We start from the raw sequence: 17,301 nt of genomic DNA, 5'->3' as shown, positions 1-17,301 counted from the left end.
TTTTTTTTGGGGGGGGGTCTTCTTTTTTTTTCTTTTTTTTTTTTTTCTTTTTTTTTGCTGTTAATGTTTTCTAGAAAGGAAACGGCTTGAAGCTCGGTTGAGCACGTGCCATGAAAATGAGTAGAAAAAGACTAGCAACGTCTCTTCTGTGAGAAAAGAAGTGTTTTGATTATGAATGGATTTCCAAATGAACCATTTAGGAATGTTGGTTTTATGCAGTTTTTTTTTTGTTGTTTTTTTTTTTTTTCTTTTAAAAAAGCTGGTTTTGGTTTAATATCATTGAAAAAGGTCAGGAAGAAAGGTCAATAAAACAATGCCAAAGACAAACAAGACTTTCTTGTTTTCTTTCATTGTGTCAGCTTAATGAACTTGAATGAAAACGTAGAAAAATTTACATTAAACAATGTATTCTGTTGTTTTGAATCCTTTTTTTAGTTTACTGTGGGAATTGTTGTATTGAGGATTTTTTAAGGCATTTCTCTCCAACAGAATTTTTTTTTTTTTTTTTTTTTTTTTTCTGTTGAACAGAAAATCCAAGTTGATTTCAGAGTGACAACTGTGATTACAAAAGAGTTTGTCTTTTGGGATTCTAAAAAACTTTTCAAACTCTATTGTTGCAAATCCAGAAAACTGTTCTACACTGTGTAGTAAACCTCAATGAGAAATAGGAAGCTTTCATTGTCCATCATTAAGCGCTACTGAACTTCTATTCTGAATGAGATTTAGAAATTACTCAATCTTAACTTTTTTCTAATTTACAAGAAAAGGAAAAAACAACAACATAGAAAGTGTTTCAGTGTTTCTGCTTTGTGAGTGTCTCCATTTTTTTTATTTGCTTTTTATCTTTATTTTTGATTCGCTTCTTTACATTCAGTTTTTTGTTGTTTGTTTTTGTTTGTTTTCTTTTTCCTTTTCTCTCTCTTTCACGGCCTCTGACTTTAATTCAATTCAAAATAAATTTGAAAGAAGTAATGTTCGAGAAATATCTTTTATCAGTAAAATGCTAGATGTGAAATATCATTGGTTGAAATTTTTATCCATTTAAAACTAAAGTGGAACATCTTTTATTTGTTTCTAAAAATTATTTTAAAATAATTTATCAGTTTATTTGAATAAATATTCATGGGTGTACTGTTAAAAAGTTAATAGATTAACAGTTCAATGCAATAATAATTAAGAATAACATAAAAATTTGACACTTTTACTCAGTCATGACTGCCAGAATGAGAACAATCTACCCTATGGATTAAATTAAGAGTTCACTTCGAAATTCTGTATAGATCGCTAAGTTTTTCAGAGATTTCCAGAGTTCGACTAGAAGGATTCAATGTTTGAAAAGATGTACTTGAAGGTTGGAGTTAACATCAACCAAAACATCCTACATTCTATAATAAAGACCAATGTGCATTTATCTGTATAGTACACCAAATAGACAGTGTAATGTATATATTTTTTATAAAATAAAATCACATACTATTTTTGTGTAAAAAAAAAAAAAAAAAAAAAAAAAATTGTAATATTAAATTATGCATGTAAGAGCATAAATACTATATAATAATTTGATCGGCCATTAATATTTACGGTTTCATGGAAGCACTGGAAATACTATCCAGTATATTCAAACTTCCGTCAATTGCCTGAGAAAACTAATAAAGTAAAAAAAAAATATCATGCATTTAAATTATAAAGAAATATTTAGCTCGGTAATTTATGCATAAAAAATGTATATTTTTATGACTGTCTATATTGTAATTGTGCTTGTAAGTCCGTTAGTTAGTTTGCATGACTGTAACGTTGGCAATAGACATGTTATAATTAAATTAAACTTCATTATGGAATGTTATTCTTTATTCATATTAAAAGCAGTGATAGTGCAATGTGTATGAACGCTAACTGCAAACTTTGTATAGCGTTCTGTCGGCGGGGGGGGGGATACATCAATTTTCCTAAGTGAACAGTTAAAAATTCTGTGCAGATTCAAAGAGAAAGATTCCAGAGTTTGACAAGATACACTTGAAAACACTTGGTTATATATCAGCCAAAATGTGTGAATAACAAGATGAGAATGATATTATGAATAATCCAAATAATATAAAGCAAGAGAAAAGATCACAAAATAACTTTTAAATTGAAACAGCTGTATATGCGATATGCTTCTTAGAAACTAAGCTAAGAAAGAGAGAGATACATGTGTTGTGTTGCAAATAATTGGTATCGTAAGAATATATTTTTGTCCAAGTAACATTTCTTGAATTCTGTAGAGATATGTCTGTTTTTGTTAGCACTCCCCCCACACATGTTAAATACTAGTAACAGTAGTTGGGATTGGTGTTAAAACCGTTTCTTGTACAAAAGAGGCAGGATATTCAAACCCACATGGTTTTTTTTTTTTTTTTTTAACCAAGTTAGATGGCCTGTGATTGGTTCTTTCGTGACATACCACAAATATTGTTACAAATGAGGCCCTTTCAAAGGGAGGTGACTCTGAAGATATTAATAGTTCTTATATAATAACAATGCTTTGATTGGGAGTGCAAGGGGGGGAGGGCTTAAATTTTGTTTTCCAGAGTAAAATAATTTCTTTCAGCTAATCTGATTTTTTTTTTTTTTTTTTTTCATTTTGCAAAAAACAGACACAACAATGGATACAACCAACTTTTCATGATAAAATTTCTTCTAGTTTTCTTGTTTCCTAATTTGAACATTCCTATTTTGTGAGCTGTGGAGAGGAGATAGGGGTTATCATGATATTTTATTTGAGAAAAATAAGAGGGAGGGGTTACAAGTGGCAAATAATGGTTTGACGTTGTTCAATTTTATCCTGTCACAGCTACAAGTGTTTTCCTTCTTGAAGGAATGACACCAAACATTGTCACTTTATTGAAAGTGTTTCCATAAAATAAAATGATAGGCGAGTCCCCTCCCCCACCCCCTACCACATTTGTTTGTTCTTTTTCAATTTATTGTAAAGTGCTTTTTAAGGTTGTTAGTGAACGTGTACTGAAGTCTGAATTCTTAGATTAAGTAGAGATTCAATTTTATCATAAAATGCTTGTAAAATAATTTAATATTTTAAATCCTTGTTCTGACAACCTGAGCGAACAATATTAAAATCTGAGTTGAAACTGATTTCAATTCTGCTTAAATCAAAGAAAAAAATTTGATGACATTTGCATTTTAGAAATATCTGCTTATTTGCAATAATGACGTCATTGGGTTTCAATTTTCACCAAATGGGAAACATATGCTTTCTTAGTAGTAGCATGCAGTAGTCTAGTGATGCCTGAAGCCAATTTCTTGATTGTATACTCCAAAGATACAAATATGTCATAGTATTTTTCTTTTTTACTATGATTTATTCAATGTCACTTGAATGTAAGGGGCTACTATTTGGGACCATGTCAGCAAGAAAGTATGTAGAGAGCCAGGCAGGAAGATATCTGTTTACATTACATTTAAATTTGTGTATGTTAGTACAGTCAGGCAAGCAGATATGGAATTCCCAAGTCTAACAGTCCGAGGGAAAAAACTATTACAGTAGAAAACTTTTCGAAGGATAGTTATGGATTTATTAGATTGGAGATTCCTTTTTGGATCTTGTCTAAAAGTGAGACTAGTAGTATATGTACCATCTCAGATGTAGCAACAATACTCCATGCATGAGTGAATGGTGGCTCTGTAGAGCTATAGGATACTCTGAACTGTGAGTAATTTTCTAGCATGGTAGAGAGAGCCCACCTTCTTTGCAGCAGCCTTCAGTTATTTGTTCTGATTCATGTTGCCTATGAATGTTAAGCGCGAGAGTTTGAATAAAGAGCTTTCAGGTAGCATATTATTAGTCATGGCAGCCAGTGGTTGAGAAGGTTTCTTGTAATTAAAGGAAAGAAGCTTAATCTTAGTATCATTAAATATTACCATCCATTTACATCCCTGAAGGTCATTTTCTAAGGTTTCCACCATTATCTTGGATATGTACAGATTTGTTTTTTCCTCATGTTTATTATGGAGCATGGTGTATACTTCTACAAGGCCACCATTCGCCCATGTATGGAATATTGTCACATTTGCGCTGGTGCATCTGCTACTAGTCTCTCACTTCTGGACAGGGTTCAAAAGAGAGTCGGTAACCTGATAGGTCCTAAACTGTTATCTAAGTTTTAACTTCTGTCCCATCGATGAAATGTTGCATCCCTCTGCCTGTTTTACAAGTATTTTAATGGTGGCAAACTACAAGCCCTTGTTCCCCCTCGACATAAATACCCCCAATAAACCCGACAAACAGCAAAGTTCCACCCCTACACAGATTTCCAGATGTTAGAAAGCCTTCTACTCTAATAGTTTCTTCCCCAGAACTGCTGGAATTTGCTTCCCCAACTGTACTGACATGCAGAAGTTCAAACATAATGCAAACAATCTTGCTGCTGAACTCCCTACATACTATCCCTGCAACTTATGTTCCTGATAGTAGCCTCCCTATATCAAAGTGCACTGAGCCTTGTTTGGTGTGAAAATGTAATTTAAAAAAAAATATATATATACTCATTTTAGATACAATTTTATCAGAGAGGTCATTTATGAATATCAAAAATAATAAATATCCAACACTGGGTCTTGGAGGCACACTCACATTAATTTTGTTTGGATGTATGCCATCAAAGACACTTTGGCTTCTTTTATCTAAGAAAGAGTCTGATTATATTAAATACTAGCATTTCAGTCCGGCGTTGCCCGGGTGTTTGGATGTGTATGTTGAGCAAAAAAAAAAAAAAAGTTGTAGTAGGAAGGCAGGCTCGAACCCATACCGCGAAGGGGGAAGGGACCTGACGTCTTTACTGTTACGACCACCGCCAAACCGAAAGTGACTTATGTTTAAATTAAGGCTAGACAATCGAAACGAGAGGATGATTTAAAAAAAATATCGGCGAAAAAAAAAACCCTGTAGAAAACTGCCCCCCCTGTAAAACCCCCCTGTAGAAAACTGCCCAGTTAAAGGTGAAGATATTAATGTTTTTAGCCAATTTTTCGGTATTTGTCGTCTGAAAGGTCGAACTTCAAAACAATACTGATCTTGGTAAAATCCGTCGCCTCTGTCGAAACATTCATACATACATACATTTATATATTGATAACTAAAAATTTTTGACCCAAACCAATTAAAAACCTTGCCCTATCTCTGAATACCCTTTATGTAAAATTTCAAATGTTTAGACCAGAAATTGTCTGAGTAATTTAGTAGAGACCACAGACGTCAATTTTTTTAACTTTGACCCCTATTTTGACCCCTTAACATTTATTATTTTGGGCTCAAATCAAGTTATTAAGTTAGATGAATGTCCAAGGAACCTATATCTAAAATTTCAAGTGTTTAGACCCAAAATTGTCTGTTTGGTAGAGTTCTCAAAGGACAAATTGTTGAACTTTGACCTCTTAATAGCCAAATTTCTGGCCAAAAACCGATCACAAAGATTTTCCCAAATCCCAGTAGCCTGTATATAAAATTTCGAGTCTGTAGACTTAAAACTGACAGTTATTGCGTAGGGAAATGTATGCAGACACACAGACAGACACTTTTAAAGATATATAGATACGTCCAGTAATACCATACGATTTCATTTTTGTGAGCAAACTCCTGCCAGACCTTGTCAAAGGTTTTGCTTTCCCTGCCTTGTCCAGTGCATGATACATGTGTTGAGAGATGATCATTAGAACAGGCTAAATCCATAGTCTGTCAAAAAGAAATATTTACAAAGTGATGAACTAGTGCTTGATTGATTAATAATTCAAACATTTTAGCAAAGAGGAAAGAGACTGATGGGATAACTTAGTGGGTTAGTTTTCATCAGAATTTTTGAATACTCGTACTACAGAGGCAATTTTTGAATACTCCTACTACAGAGGCAATTTTTGAATACTCGTACTACAGAGGCAATTTTTGAATACTCGTACTACAGAGGCAATTTTCCAGCTAACAGGGGAGCAAGATTCTGCAAATCATTTGGTGTAGAGTTTGGAAAGAACATACGCTAGCCCAGTGGTACTATTATTTATTAATATAGCATGGATGAGATTAGGCCTGCATACCTTGGAGATGTCTAAGTTTTTATAATATTACAAGCAGAAAAGGAGGTGATTTTCAGATTGGGTATAGCTTCTGTCGACATAAGGAAATTTGGAAGGGGGTGGTTTGTGGGGTCTAAAGTGGAGTTAAAGGCAAGCTTCCAGGCAAGCAGGTCAGCCTTCTCAATTGCTAGGCAAACAGCCCAATGTTTGTTGGAGAGTAGGGGTATATTGTATTGATAAATATTATAAGAAAGGGATATATAATGAATATGATAGTCTGCCAACCCTCTAGTTTGGATGCCCAGGGGCACTGACTCATGGCCCTCCCCGTGACCCACTGAACGGCACTGTTTCTCAATCTGCTTTGTTTACTGACAGATACTTTCATTCATTTCATATTGTACCATGTTTTTGTTGTTGTTTTTAATCATGGGTCACCACTTAACACCACTTTGCAGTCGAGGATAAGGGTTACGAAGATCGTCACTTGGGCGATGAGCACATCACATGATGATTGGAAGCAACTGGTGTATTGGGTAGAAAATTTCTTGAGAGGAATTGATTATCTAGAAGAAACGCTAAATAAGTATGTATTTACAGTAAACTTGAAGACAGCCATGTTGTAGTTTATTGAGAAGCAGTCTTATGGTATTTAGTTCGACATATGGAATAAACCTAGTGACATTAGTTCTGTCTCCTCGTCTTCCTTTCTCCCCTCTGTCTCCACGTCACGCTTTGCCCCCCTCCCCTCTGTCTCCACGTCACGCTTTGCCCCCCTCCCCTCTGTCTCCACGTCACGCTTTGCCCCCCTCCCCTCTGTCTCCACGTCACGCTTTGCCCCCCTCCCCTCTGTCTCCACGTCACGCTTTTCCCCCCTCCCCTCTGTCTCCACGTCACGCTTTGTCCCCCTCCCCTCTGTCTCCACGTCACGCTTTGCCCCCCCCCCTCCCCTCTGTCTCCACGTCACGCTTTGCCCCCCCCTCCCCTCTGTCTCCACGTCACGCTTTGCCCCCCTTCCCCTCTGTCTCCACGTCACGCTTTGCCCCCCCTCCCCTCTGTCTCCACGTCACGCTTTGCCCCCCCCTCCCCTCTGTCTCCACGTCACGCTTTGCCCGCCCTCCTCTCTGTCTCCACGTCACGCTTTGCCCCCCTCTTCTCTGTCTCCACGTCACGCTTTGCCCCCCTCTTCTCTGTCTCCACGTCACGCTTTGCCCCCCTCCCCTCTGTCTCCCCATCACGCTTTTCCCCCCTCCCCTCTGTCTCCACGTCTCGCTTTCCCCTCACCCACTATCTCCTCGTCTCTCTTTCCCCCTCCCCATTTGATCACCTGTTTCACGTATTCTTGGTCTGGTCACATGTCATATTCAAGTCTTCCCCTTTTGGCCTCGTTCAATACCTGCTGCTGCCCTCTTGGTTCTCATGTATCTCATTTCTTATTTCTTTCCTTCATGATTGCAACTTAATTTTATTTTCTATCAACACATGAAATAAATACTCCTATGCTGTTGCAGATTTTGAAAAAGCTGAAAGATTTGTTTCTCAAATACTAAATCAAATAATACACAATGAGAAATAAAATTTATGCAAATGTTCACATATTTATATATCTTGTGTATTAAGCTGCTTTCTTTTTGCTGGTGCTATTGTTTGTGTTCGCTAATACTAAAAAAAAAAAAAATTTCTTTCGTCAACTAGGCTGGATATAAATAAGGAATACCACAAAGCAAAAAATGACTATTTCAAGATTTGATAACAATAGCCTTAGATAAAGGATCGCCTTACAAGCTATACGTCCAGAGAAATTCAAATAATCTCCCCAAGTGTTGCATGAAATTTTTATTTACACTTTTGCTACCAATGTATACCCACTTGCTGCATCAATACAATGAATATTTTGAATATTGGAAATATATTTCCAGTAATGTTATATATTAGGATATGGGATTTTTTTTTGTCCCTTTTCTGAGCACATTTTCGAATCCTATATGAGTTTCACTTTTCACTTTGTGATATTCTTTATTTATATCAAACCTTGCAGACTGGATTTTAATCATTATTAACTGTGCAAACAATAGCATTTGCAAAAAAAAAAAAAAAAAAAAAAAAAAAAAAAGCAATTCATACTGTCTAAGTGTCCAATAGTTAAACAAAAAAAATGCCTGTGTATAGATATGTATTTATAAGATATATTTCCCTTATAATATTATCCAAATTGTTTACAAAAATAAGATCAATGAAGTTATATTTCTAGCCTCAGAGCATAGATATTGGTTAGTTGCATTCTAATGACTAAAGAAAGAACCAGTCTACAATCATTTCTTTTTAATTTCAACAAATACCTATATGCAATTTTTCCTTTCTGCCTTACATGTTTTGCTACCCATAACGAAAACATTGTCTTTAGATTAATAGACTGCTCTCAAAGACAGCATTTATTAATAAAACAACAATTTTCTAAAACAAAACAAAAAGGAAGAAAGGTAAATAAGAAAAATAAAAACATGTCCAGAAACACAAAAAAATTATTTAAAAATTACAATCATGGATTTTTTTTTCACCTTCGATCCATGAATTGTTAGTTATAATACACAACCCTTTTAAATTTGCTAAAAAAATTGCTCTAAATCGACTCAAAAGAAGTGAAACACGTTTTAAAAACGTTTGAGAAGATTAACTATTTTACAATTTTTTTTTTTTCCATTCTGTTTCAATTATAATTGAATTTTTAATATCTCCGAACCGATCGTAAGTCAACTTAATATATTTTAAAATGTTTGGAGATGGTTTTGTCTTTGTTGGAAATGTATTCTTTCTGAAACAAAAAAAAAACAAATATATGTGTATATATTTAAACTTTGTATTCAAAAAGTTACTATCTAGGAAAACTTAATCTAATGCCTGCATACCTTTTAGTCTAAAGTAAAATCATAAAACTGGAGAACTATGGTAAAATAAGTCTCCTGAGATAAAAAGAATCTCTTTCTACCTCTCGATCTTATTCTCCATGGAAAACGTCTGCCTATAATCTACACAGAAACAAAGACAATAGAAGACAAAACCTTCAGAAATTTTCTGAAGTAAAATCATCAAATGCAAGGACACCAGTACGCAAAGGACAAATCTTTGCAAAACTCTTAACTCCCACTAAACATCATGCGTACACTTATGAGTATACCTATATGCTCAGCAAAGTTGACAGTTTATATTATGATTAGCCACAGTCGATTGGCCAGAGAAACTGCCAGTCAAAGCACGTGACTTCTTTCAAAAACCGGACTTTGAACAACTTTACTTTCCTTTCACAGAAAATGCTGCTCATCTTCGTCGTGGTCGAGGTAAGATACTTTTCTTTCTTTCTTTTTCTTTTTTTTTTTTTCTTGTTGCAATAAATGCACTCCACCAAGCCTCTTTTAGATTTATGAGGCAATTTTTTTTATACACTCCCCCACCTCCTGATAACATGATCACAATGTAAACAGGACCAGCAGGCTGGGTATTCCTTTCAAGGGAAGCTACATAAGTTTTTAGATGAACTATCAACAGAGAGGGACGCAACTACTACTTCCAGATTCTTCCTCGCTACATGTAACCAATAAAACTTTGTGACTGTCCGTGATATCGTCAAAATCATTAAGAACCCCAATGCAAATAAGGCAATTGGTTCCAAACAACATTAGTCATAATATTCAAGAAACTGCAACCTGAAGTCACTCTTGTTCTTATTAAAGTATTCAATCATTGTTTAAATGCTTTCCATCATTTTAAAACTTTGTCAGTCTGCCCGCTATATACTAGAGAATTCTTTGTATCCCAGTACAGACTGATCAGTTTCATCTGCAGTAGAAGTTGCTTGAATCTGTAATAAATAAAGTTGTTGTCAACCACTTCAACAAAAGCAATCATCTTTGTGATAAATAATACAGATTTCGTCCTGCAAGATCTACAGCTGACATGCTGACTGTGATATTAAACAAGATCAGTGTATTGATGGAGGTTTTGTTTGTAGTATGATAGCTCTTAATATATCAAAAGCCTTTGATAATGTCTGGCACACAGGTCTGCTCCACAAGCTTATTTATGGAATATTTTGGAATGTCTTCTCAACCATCAAATCCCTTCTTTCTCACTGTTAGGTCTACAAAGGTGATTGTTGATGAGCAAAAGCCCAAAGCACATAATATCAATGTTGGCATGCCTCAAGGATCCATTTTAGATCTAACCCTCTTCCTGATCCAAATAACATTCATTGTCATCTTCGCAGATGACACAGCTATTTATAGCAACACTTTGAAGAGCATTGATGATCAAGATTTTTCTGACTCTCTTCTGACTTGGAGCACGTGGTGCAATGGGGTTGAAAAAGTGACTGTTATTATAAACACTTCTAAAATCCAGCTTCTTTTTTCACCACCAATGCTCAGATACTCTTCTTTTTTTTTCTTCTTTTTTTTTGGTGAAAATGAATGGCTTGGCTTTCTTCTTGAGGTATCCCCTTTCTTTGATAAGATTTTAGGATTCTCTATCACCTCATACCTGAATTGGAAAACTTACATCATATCTGATGTTACAGTTGCTAGAAAAATTGTTGGACCATTCTACCTCACCTCCAACGCAATCGTCTACCTTTGTAAGAGCCAGATACGTTTTATGGAATACTGCTGTCGTATGTGGAAAAGTCCTGCACAGAGCACCTTTTCCTGTCTTTACAAAGTGTAAAATCAACTCTGCAATTTAATGAGGTATGTTCTCGTCCTTACAGTCCATTTCACACAGAAGGTTGCAAGCTTCTTCCTAGTGTATCATGCTTACGATAGTTCCTACATCTGATACCTCTTCCCCTAAACCATCCACAAGAATTCGTCTCCTTAACCACAGTGAAGAACTTTTCCTTTCTCTCTCTTTACCAAAATAAAAAAGAAACTTCCATGAACAAAGTTTCTTTCCTTGAAAGTCCTGCCTGTAAAACAAGATATCACGAGCATGCTTTCCAACCAACTACAGCATGGTCGTTTTCAAGTTCAATTTGAACAAACACTTGTTGGAACAATTCCTTTTAAGTAATCTTCTCCCCATCATTGTTTTTGGTCCCATTGAAGAGGCGATCATCGTCCAACTGAAGAGCTCTTTAACTTTTATCCTTAAGTGGCCTCTGGTTCTTGATAAGTGGTAACCCTTTAGAAAATTAAAAAAATAAAGAAATAAGCTTATTAGGTAGTCCTCAATATTCTTTAGCTGGCATTGGAATTTCCTGAAAAGGTTGTTCTGTCTGCAGACTATTTATCAACAAATAGTTCCACAAGGTTAATCCAAATTAACTAACCTCTTACTTTCTGAATCATCATCTCCAGATGATTTCCATGATTCCATAAAGGGATGCAGGTCTGTCATGCAATGTAAAATTTCGTCAGTCTGTATGGGCGGTTAACTTTTGTTACACAACCCATCTTTAACATAGTTGTACAGTTCTGGTAGTTTTTTTTTGTTTTTTTTCATGGAAGTTGCTCCAGACAAGGTATGAAGCCACTTTTTGGAAGGAATCAACAAGAACAAAAGATGATATAAAAACAGGAGCTGCCTGTTGACCTTAGTATTGAAAAGACCAAGGCTGCAGGTAGGAAGAAAGTAGTTGGTAGAAAGAGAGTTCCAGAAGCCTGCAGTTCTTTGAAAGGATCTACTGGAATAAGAAGCTGTATTACAATGAGGTATTAGAACAGAGAATTTGATGGAACCACTAGATCAGTGACTCAAACGAACTGGAACAATGGAGGCAAGGAATAGATCAAACAATTCTGTAGAACACGTAATATAGTATTTATAAAAAAAAAAAAGATAGACACTAGCAAGATCATATTTGTGTGAGAGAGAGAGAGAGAGGTTGCACATAGGGTGAGGCCAACCAAATTACAGATACGTTTCTGCACTTTATCAAGAACCCTCAAATGAGACGAAGATGCATCAGCTCAAATATGATAACCGTACTCTATACATGATTTAGTGATGTGCTTCAATTTGTATACTCATCAAGTATTCTCTGGTTGAGATGAAGCCTTGCTGTCTATGCCTCATCCTTAAATATAGTTATACCAATAGACTGCATCTGATACAGAGCACTGCTTTCTTGTCATATTCCTTTTAATGTATCTGTGGCTCTTTCCTGATGTCATTCCCAGTCGATGCATAGAAAATGCAATTGCACACACTAGTTACTTAAGAATTTCTTAGTGTTCACAAATGAAAACTGTATCATTGTCACTAATGATTTTAGTTGGTGCATCAAATCAATTCCAACTAGCAAATTAGACATGAAGTCAACATAATGGTTATAATATTTTGAACACAGAAGCTGAATGATGTCGTAATCAGCTTCAGCTGTTGTTGAACATTTTGAATGAATTTAGTGGTTATTGTTGGCATTCATTTTCCCTAATATCATTCAAGTTAGAATTCTTTTTATGAAATTGGGTACTTACGAGAGAGACCGTGTAAGGTTGCTAACGTCCATAAATGAAAGTTTCTGTGGAACAAACTGGATTTGAACTTGGCATACTCAGATTGTCAGTCCGTGTCATTAGCCACCGTCACTTCCTTGCTTCAGCTGTTTTTCACTCATGTCGAATCAGATTCTTTGATTACCGACTTTATAGTTTACCAATGTGATTACGTGCAGGGTCCTTTTCACACCTAAATGTTCGTTTTTTTTTTTTTGTTTTTTTTTTTGTTTTGTTTTTTTTTGTGTGTGAATATTAGTCACCTGATTTGTATCCAATTTGGTCTTCATAGTAGGATACATTGACTGCATATGTTTGGCTCTTTTCCTATATAGTTTCAACTAGCCCTGGGTTTGACTCCTCCCATTATTAAACCGTATTCAAGCACTTGTGTCCAAAATGTTTCCAACAATAATGTGACCAGCATTTTACCAGATGCCTTCTTCAGTCAAGATAAAAAGAAAATGTGAAATTAAATGAGAAAAGAAAAAGCATTCCTCTCATTGCAAGATCCAGAAATAGTCCACACAGGAACAAAGAAAATGGAACAAATTTTATGGAAATATTGACTTGCCATTATCAGATGCTAGAATACAGGAGAAAAATCCTTGCAAAAGATAATATACATATATGTTAACTTGCTCAGCAAAGTCACTTTGCCCATATTAAAACTTTCACGGTTTTTATTCTGACTAGCCACAGCAGATTGACCAAAGAAATTGCTAATTAATGCATCTGACGTCACTTTAAAAAAAATGGGTTTGGAACAACTTCATTTTTCATTTATATAAAATGCTGCTCGCCTCCGTTGAACTTGAGGTAAGATATTTTTCTCTTTACATGTTGTAGGAAATGTATGCCCACCCACCTCTCTATCCCAACACATTTAGATCTCCCAGAAAAAATTTTTTTTAGAAGAATGTATTAAAAATAACATCTGACATTGAATAAGCTTTTATTTGTATGAATCGAGTTTATTGTATGTAAAACCAAATATTTATAAAGTGTTTATTGGCAAAGCATTTTGTAAAAGTTAGTAATTTCAAAATTCTTGCTAATTTGGCATAATAGTTTGGGTATTTGCTAATGGTCTGGGGGTCAGTGTTCAATCCTCAGTTGTCATACCAAAGACAAAAATGGTATTTGATGCCTTCTTGTTAAACACTCAGCATTATAAGAGAAAGTGGGGTAATCCTTGAAAAGGAGTAACACCCTCACTTAAACCTTGCTGTTGTAGCTAATAGAAAAGGGAGCCTTCAGGTTACCCTGGACTATGGTCAATCGATATTTTTATTATTCGTTTTGTAAATGGGTCATATATGTAATGTCCATATTTCTGTTTGGTCCATAAGTAAAAAAAAATCCTTTTTTTTTTTTTTATTTCATTCAAGGCAGCCATTTTTGTTTTAGGGGAGGCAACTCCTATCTTATTGAATCATAACTTGTTTTTCTTCGTTCTTTTATACCTTTACGTTTCACACTTTCGTTTGCATGCAAAATAATGCCGATTAGCAATATATCATTCTCTAACCAATATGATGCAGCTTGATTGTTCTATATACTGCAATTAGTTTGCGTTTTGCTTGTTGTAAGAACCACAGCTGTTACAGATGAACTCAAGTAACAAAAATATTTCAAGGATGACCTGGATACCAAATGTATGCCATTTATTTCAGAACCTTGAAATGAGCTTATAAACAAGAACTGCAGACACATGCACAAAAAAATCACAACTATTAATATAGGTGATAACATTTGTACTAATCTAGAAACAAAGATATTATACAAATAGAAGTCTCTATTAATGAGTAAAGAATATGGAACCTGTACTTTTTCTTTAGATTTGTTGCGTTGTTCATTAATTGTATACAATGATATATAATCACTTAATAAGTACTCTGTTGTATATTTCATGAATAATATCTCAGCTCAAGCAGTAAATCAAAGAAAGAAGTCAACAAAACACTACGTTAAAAAGGAGCATTTCAAAGAAACAGCAAAAAAAAAAAAAAAATCGAAGAACATTGTCTGCTAAGAGGTACTGGGCTGAAGGAGTAAATTAAAGATTGTCTTAGAATGTAATTTTATTATTTGTATTGAACTGTGTAGCACAATATTACTTTGAGTATAAGTACTTATTAATTTATCTCATTTGGGTCTGTTCTATATTTAAAATACAATGGACACGATTTTCATAAAAATGTAAAATTCATATTTTCTGTGTGTTATTAATTTTCCTGTCTAAAGTAATTTTTTGCACAATCCAAAAAATATCGGCTTTATCAAAACATATTTGCTGATTAAATATATTTCTCGTTCTGTGGAATTTACTCGGGTCCTGCTAATTATAATTCATTTCCAAAGTACATAACTTCTAAAGAATATATTACATTTGCTTTTTTAATTGAATGAAAGAATATTTATTGATTATTAGACTATAACTGTTAATGCTTGCTTCATTAAGGTTTATATATATATATATATATATATATATATATATATTTGTATCTTATAAAATATATGCTAAAATATTCCTTAGTTTTACAATTAAAGTTATACTTGAAAAAATTCAATTTTCATATATGCAGTTGACTTGCCAAGTGACACATCACTTTTATACTCTCTCACTCTGTTGTTTGATCACCTTACTCCCATTTTTATTGTATACAAGGTCTATCACTCTTGCTTCTGTCAATCTCTTTGTCTCTCAACAAAAGTAAGAAAACTAAAAAATTTGATTGAAATAGTCTGTTATAAACAAAAGAAAATATCACAGGTACTAACAATATTTATAGCATAATCACATTGACACGGCGGTTCTCATTAAATAACCGAAGTTAAGTTACATTTAGTCTGTTCAGTATCAGTGGTGACCATTTGACAATACTAGGTGCTTATGTTATTTCCCTTGATCAGGATATACATGCAATCGTGGACCGCATGTGAATTTGGTATTCCTTAAAAACTTCCTCTTTCAGTGGAAGCCATATAATTACTCAAGTGGTCACACATACTGACTTAGTTCAATTAATGTTGGTGAATCTAATGAGAACTCGTGTGTTAACATGATTATCCCATATAATATCAATTTTAATAATATGAAATTTAATAATATTAGTTTTAATATGAAATTTAATAATAGTGCATTGTTAATTATTCAAGCTAATGATAAATGGCAGAGTGCGCAAAAAATATTGTGAAGCATATCGAAATTAAGTACTTCTTAAATGGATTGTTTGCACCCAAATTGTGCGTTTATTAGTTACTAGCCTGGGTGCCTGGTGTTGATCGGGTGTTTGGAGGTGTGTGTTGAGCAAAAAAAAAAAAAAAAAAAAAAGTGGTAGTAGGCAGGCTCGGACCGATACTGCGAAGGAGGAAAAGAATGTGAAAAAAAATGTGACGTCTTTGCCGTTACGTCCATTGCCAAACCAGAAATGGCGAAGGTTTAAATTAAGGCTAGTCAATCGAAAAAAGGGATGACGTTCGAAAATATCGGCGAAAAAAGCAACTCCTCCTTGTAGAAAAGTGCCCAGTTGAAGGTGAAGGAACTAATGTTTTTAACCAGTTTTCGATATTTGTCGTCCAAAGGGTTGACCTTCAAAACGATACTGATCTCATGAAACTCCGTCACCTCTGTCGAAATTTTTAGGCATACATACATTTAAACAGATAGGCGAGATTTATATTATAGATTAATTCCCTTCATTCTCATGGCAATTGTCTAGTGGTTCAGAGGTAAAGGTTTAACAAATGGAGTCAAAGATAGCTTCATGGCTGAGTTTGACTCTCCTGACTGGCAGGAATTGTCACCTTTTACACTGATGATTGCATAAGCATGAAACTGTAGATATAAAAGAATAATTATTTAATTATAATGAAATATACACTGAGTTTCATTCCAATAACCACAAAATCAGTCTACAATCAGGATTTTTTTTTTGTTGTTAATATAGGTGAATGTCTTTATATTCATTTTTCCATATATGTGCATGTATGTTGTATAATCTTTTTTTCTTATCAGTATTATTTATATGTTTGATTTTTTACTCAAAATAGTTGTGTGCTCATGTTACTGATAGTTATAAATCCTCCTCGCCGCCTTCAAAAAGTTTTGACATTTCAAGTTTTCTATTTTATTTATCCATTTTTTCATATTTTGAAAATATTGTTTATTTATGCAAACAAATTTTGATTTTATCTTTTATTTCAATTCTTTTATTTCATATTTCTATAAGCAAATAATGTATTTAATTCAATAGAAAATGATTCAAATGTACTTTTTGTTGTAAAATACAATGTACTATCTGGCCCAAACACTAAACTCAACTCCCAAAGTTTTAAAAGTTTTGACTTCAATTTTAGCCTGAAATTAGTTGTCCCATGTTGCTGATTTTGAATTTTAGGCGATTATTTAAAAATGTTAAATATAGAAATATATCTTCTGGGACAAACTAAATTTTAAACAATAAATTGTAGCCAGATAGATTATTGCTAATAACATGGTATTACAATAAAAAATGAAAATTGGCTAGTCAGAAGCAAAGTTTTATTTGTCAGCTTAAATGCTATTTGGGTCTGACTGAAAACCTGACAAGATAACTTTATATCTCGAAAAAAAAATTTAGATGTTTTTAATCTCTTTTGCATAAAATATAACTGTTCACAGCAAATAATGAGATTATGAAAATAAAAAATGACAACCTGGACACAGATGAAAGAAAAGAAATATAGCTACTAAATCTATATTGGCAAG

At 34.1% G+C, this 17,301-nt stretch overlaps 1 protein-coding gene across 14 annotated transcripts in view; it reads left to right on the top strand.

Annotated features, from left to right (window-relative positions):
• The window catches only part of LOC145277634 (H(+)/Cl(-) exchange transporter 3-like), a 321,789-nt gene that overhangs the window by 121,543 nt on the left and 182,945 nt on the right, over window positions 1-17,301 (top strand). For 8 of the 14 annotated variants that reach the window (XM_080129195.1, XM_080129198.1, XM_080129196.1 and 5 more), the window contains one exon: window positions 9,366-9,395. The exons of the other annotated variants lie outside the window; for them this stretch is intronic. In XM_080129195.1, coding sequence (XP_079985321.1) covers window positions 9,366-9,395 — 30 coding nt within the window. The remainder of the gene's footprint in view (window positions 1-9,365; window positions 9,396-17,301) is intronic. 14 annotated transcript variants of the gene reach the window in all.

This window comes from Euprymna scolopes, chromosome 6, assembly GCF_053919585.1.
Source record: "Euprymna scolopes isolate OS-2025 chromosome 6, ASM5391958v1, whole genome shotgun sequence".
Classification (NCBI taxonomy): domain Eukaryota; kingdom Metazoa; phylum Mollusca; class Cephalopoda; order Sepiida; family Sepiolidae; genus Euprymna; species Euprymna scolopes.
The sequence above is the reverse complement of the archived record's forward strand: the minus strand, read 5'-3'. Positions and strand labels throughout refer to the sequence as shown.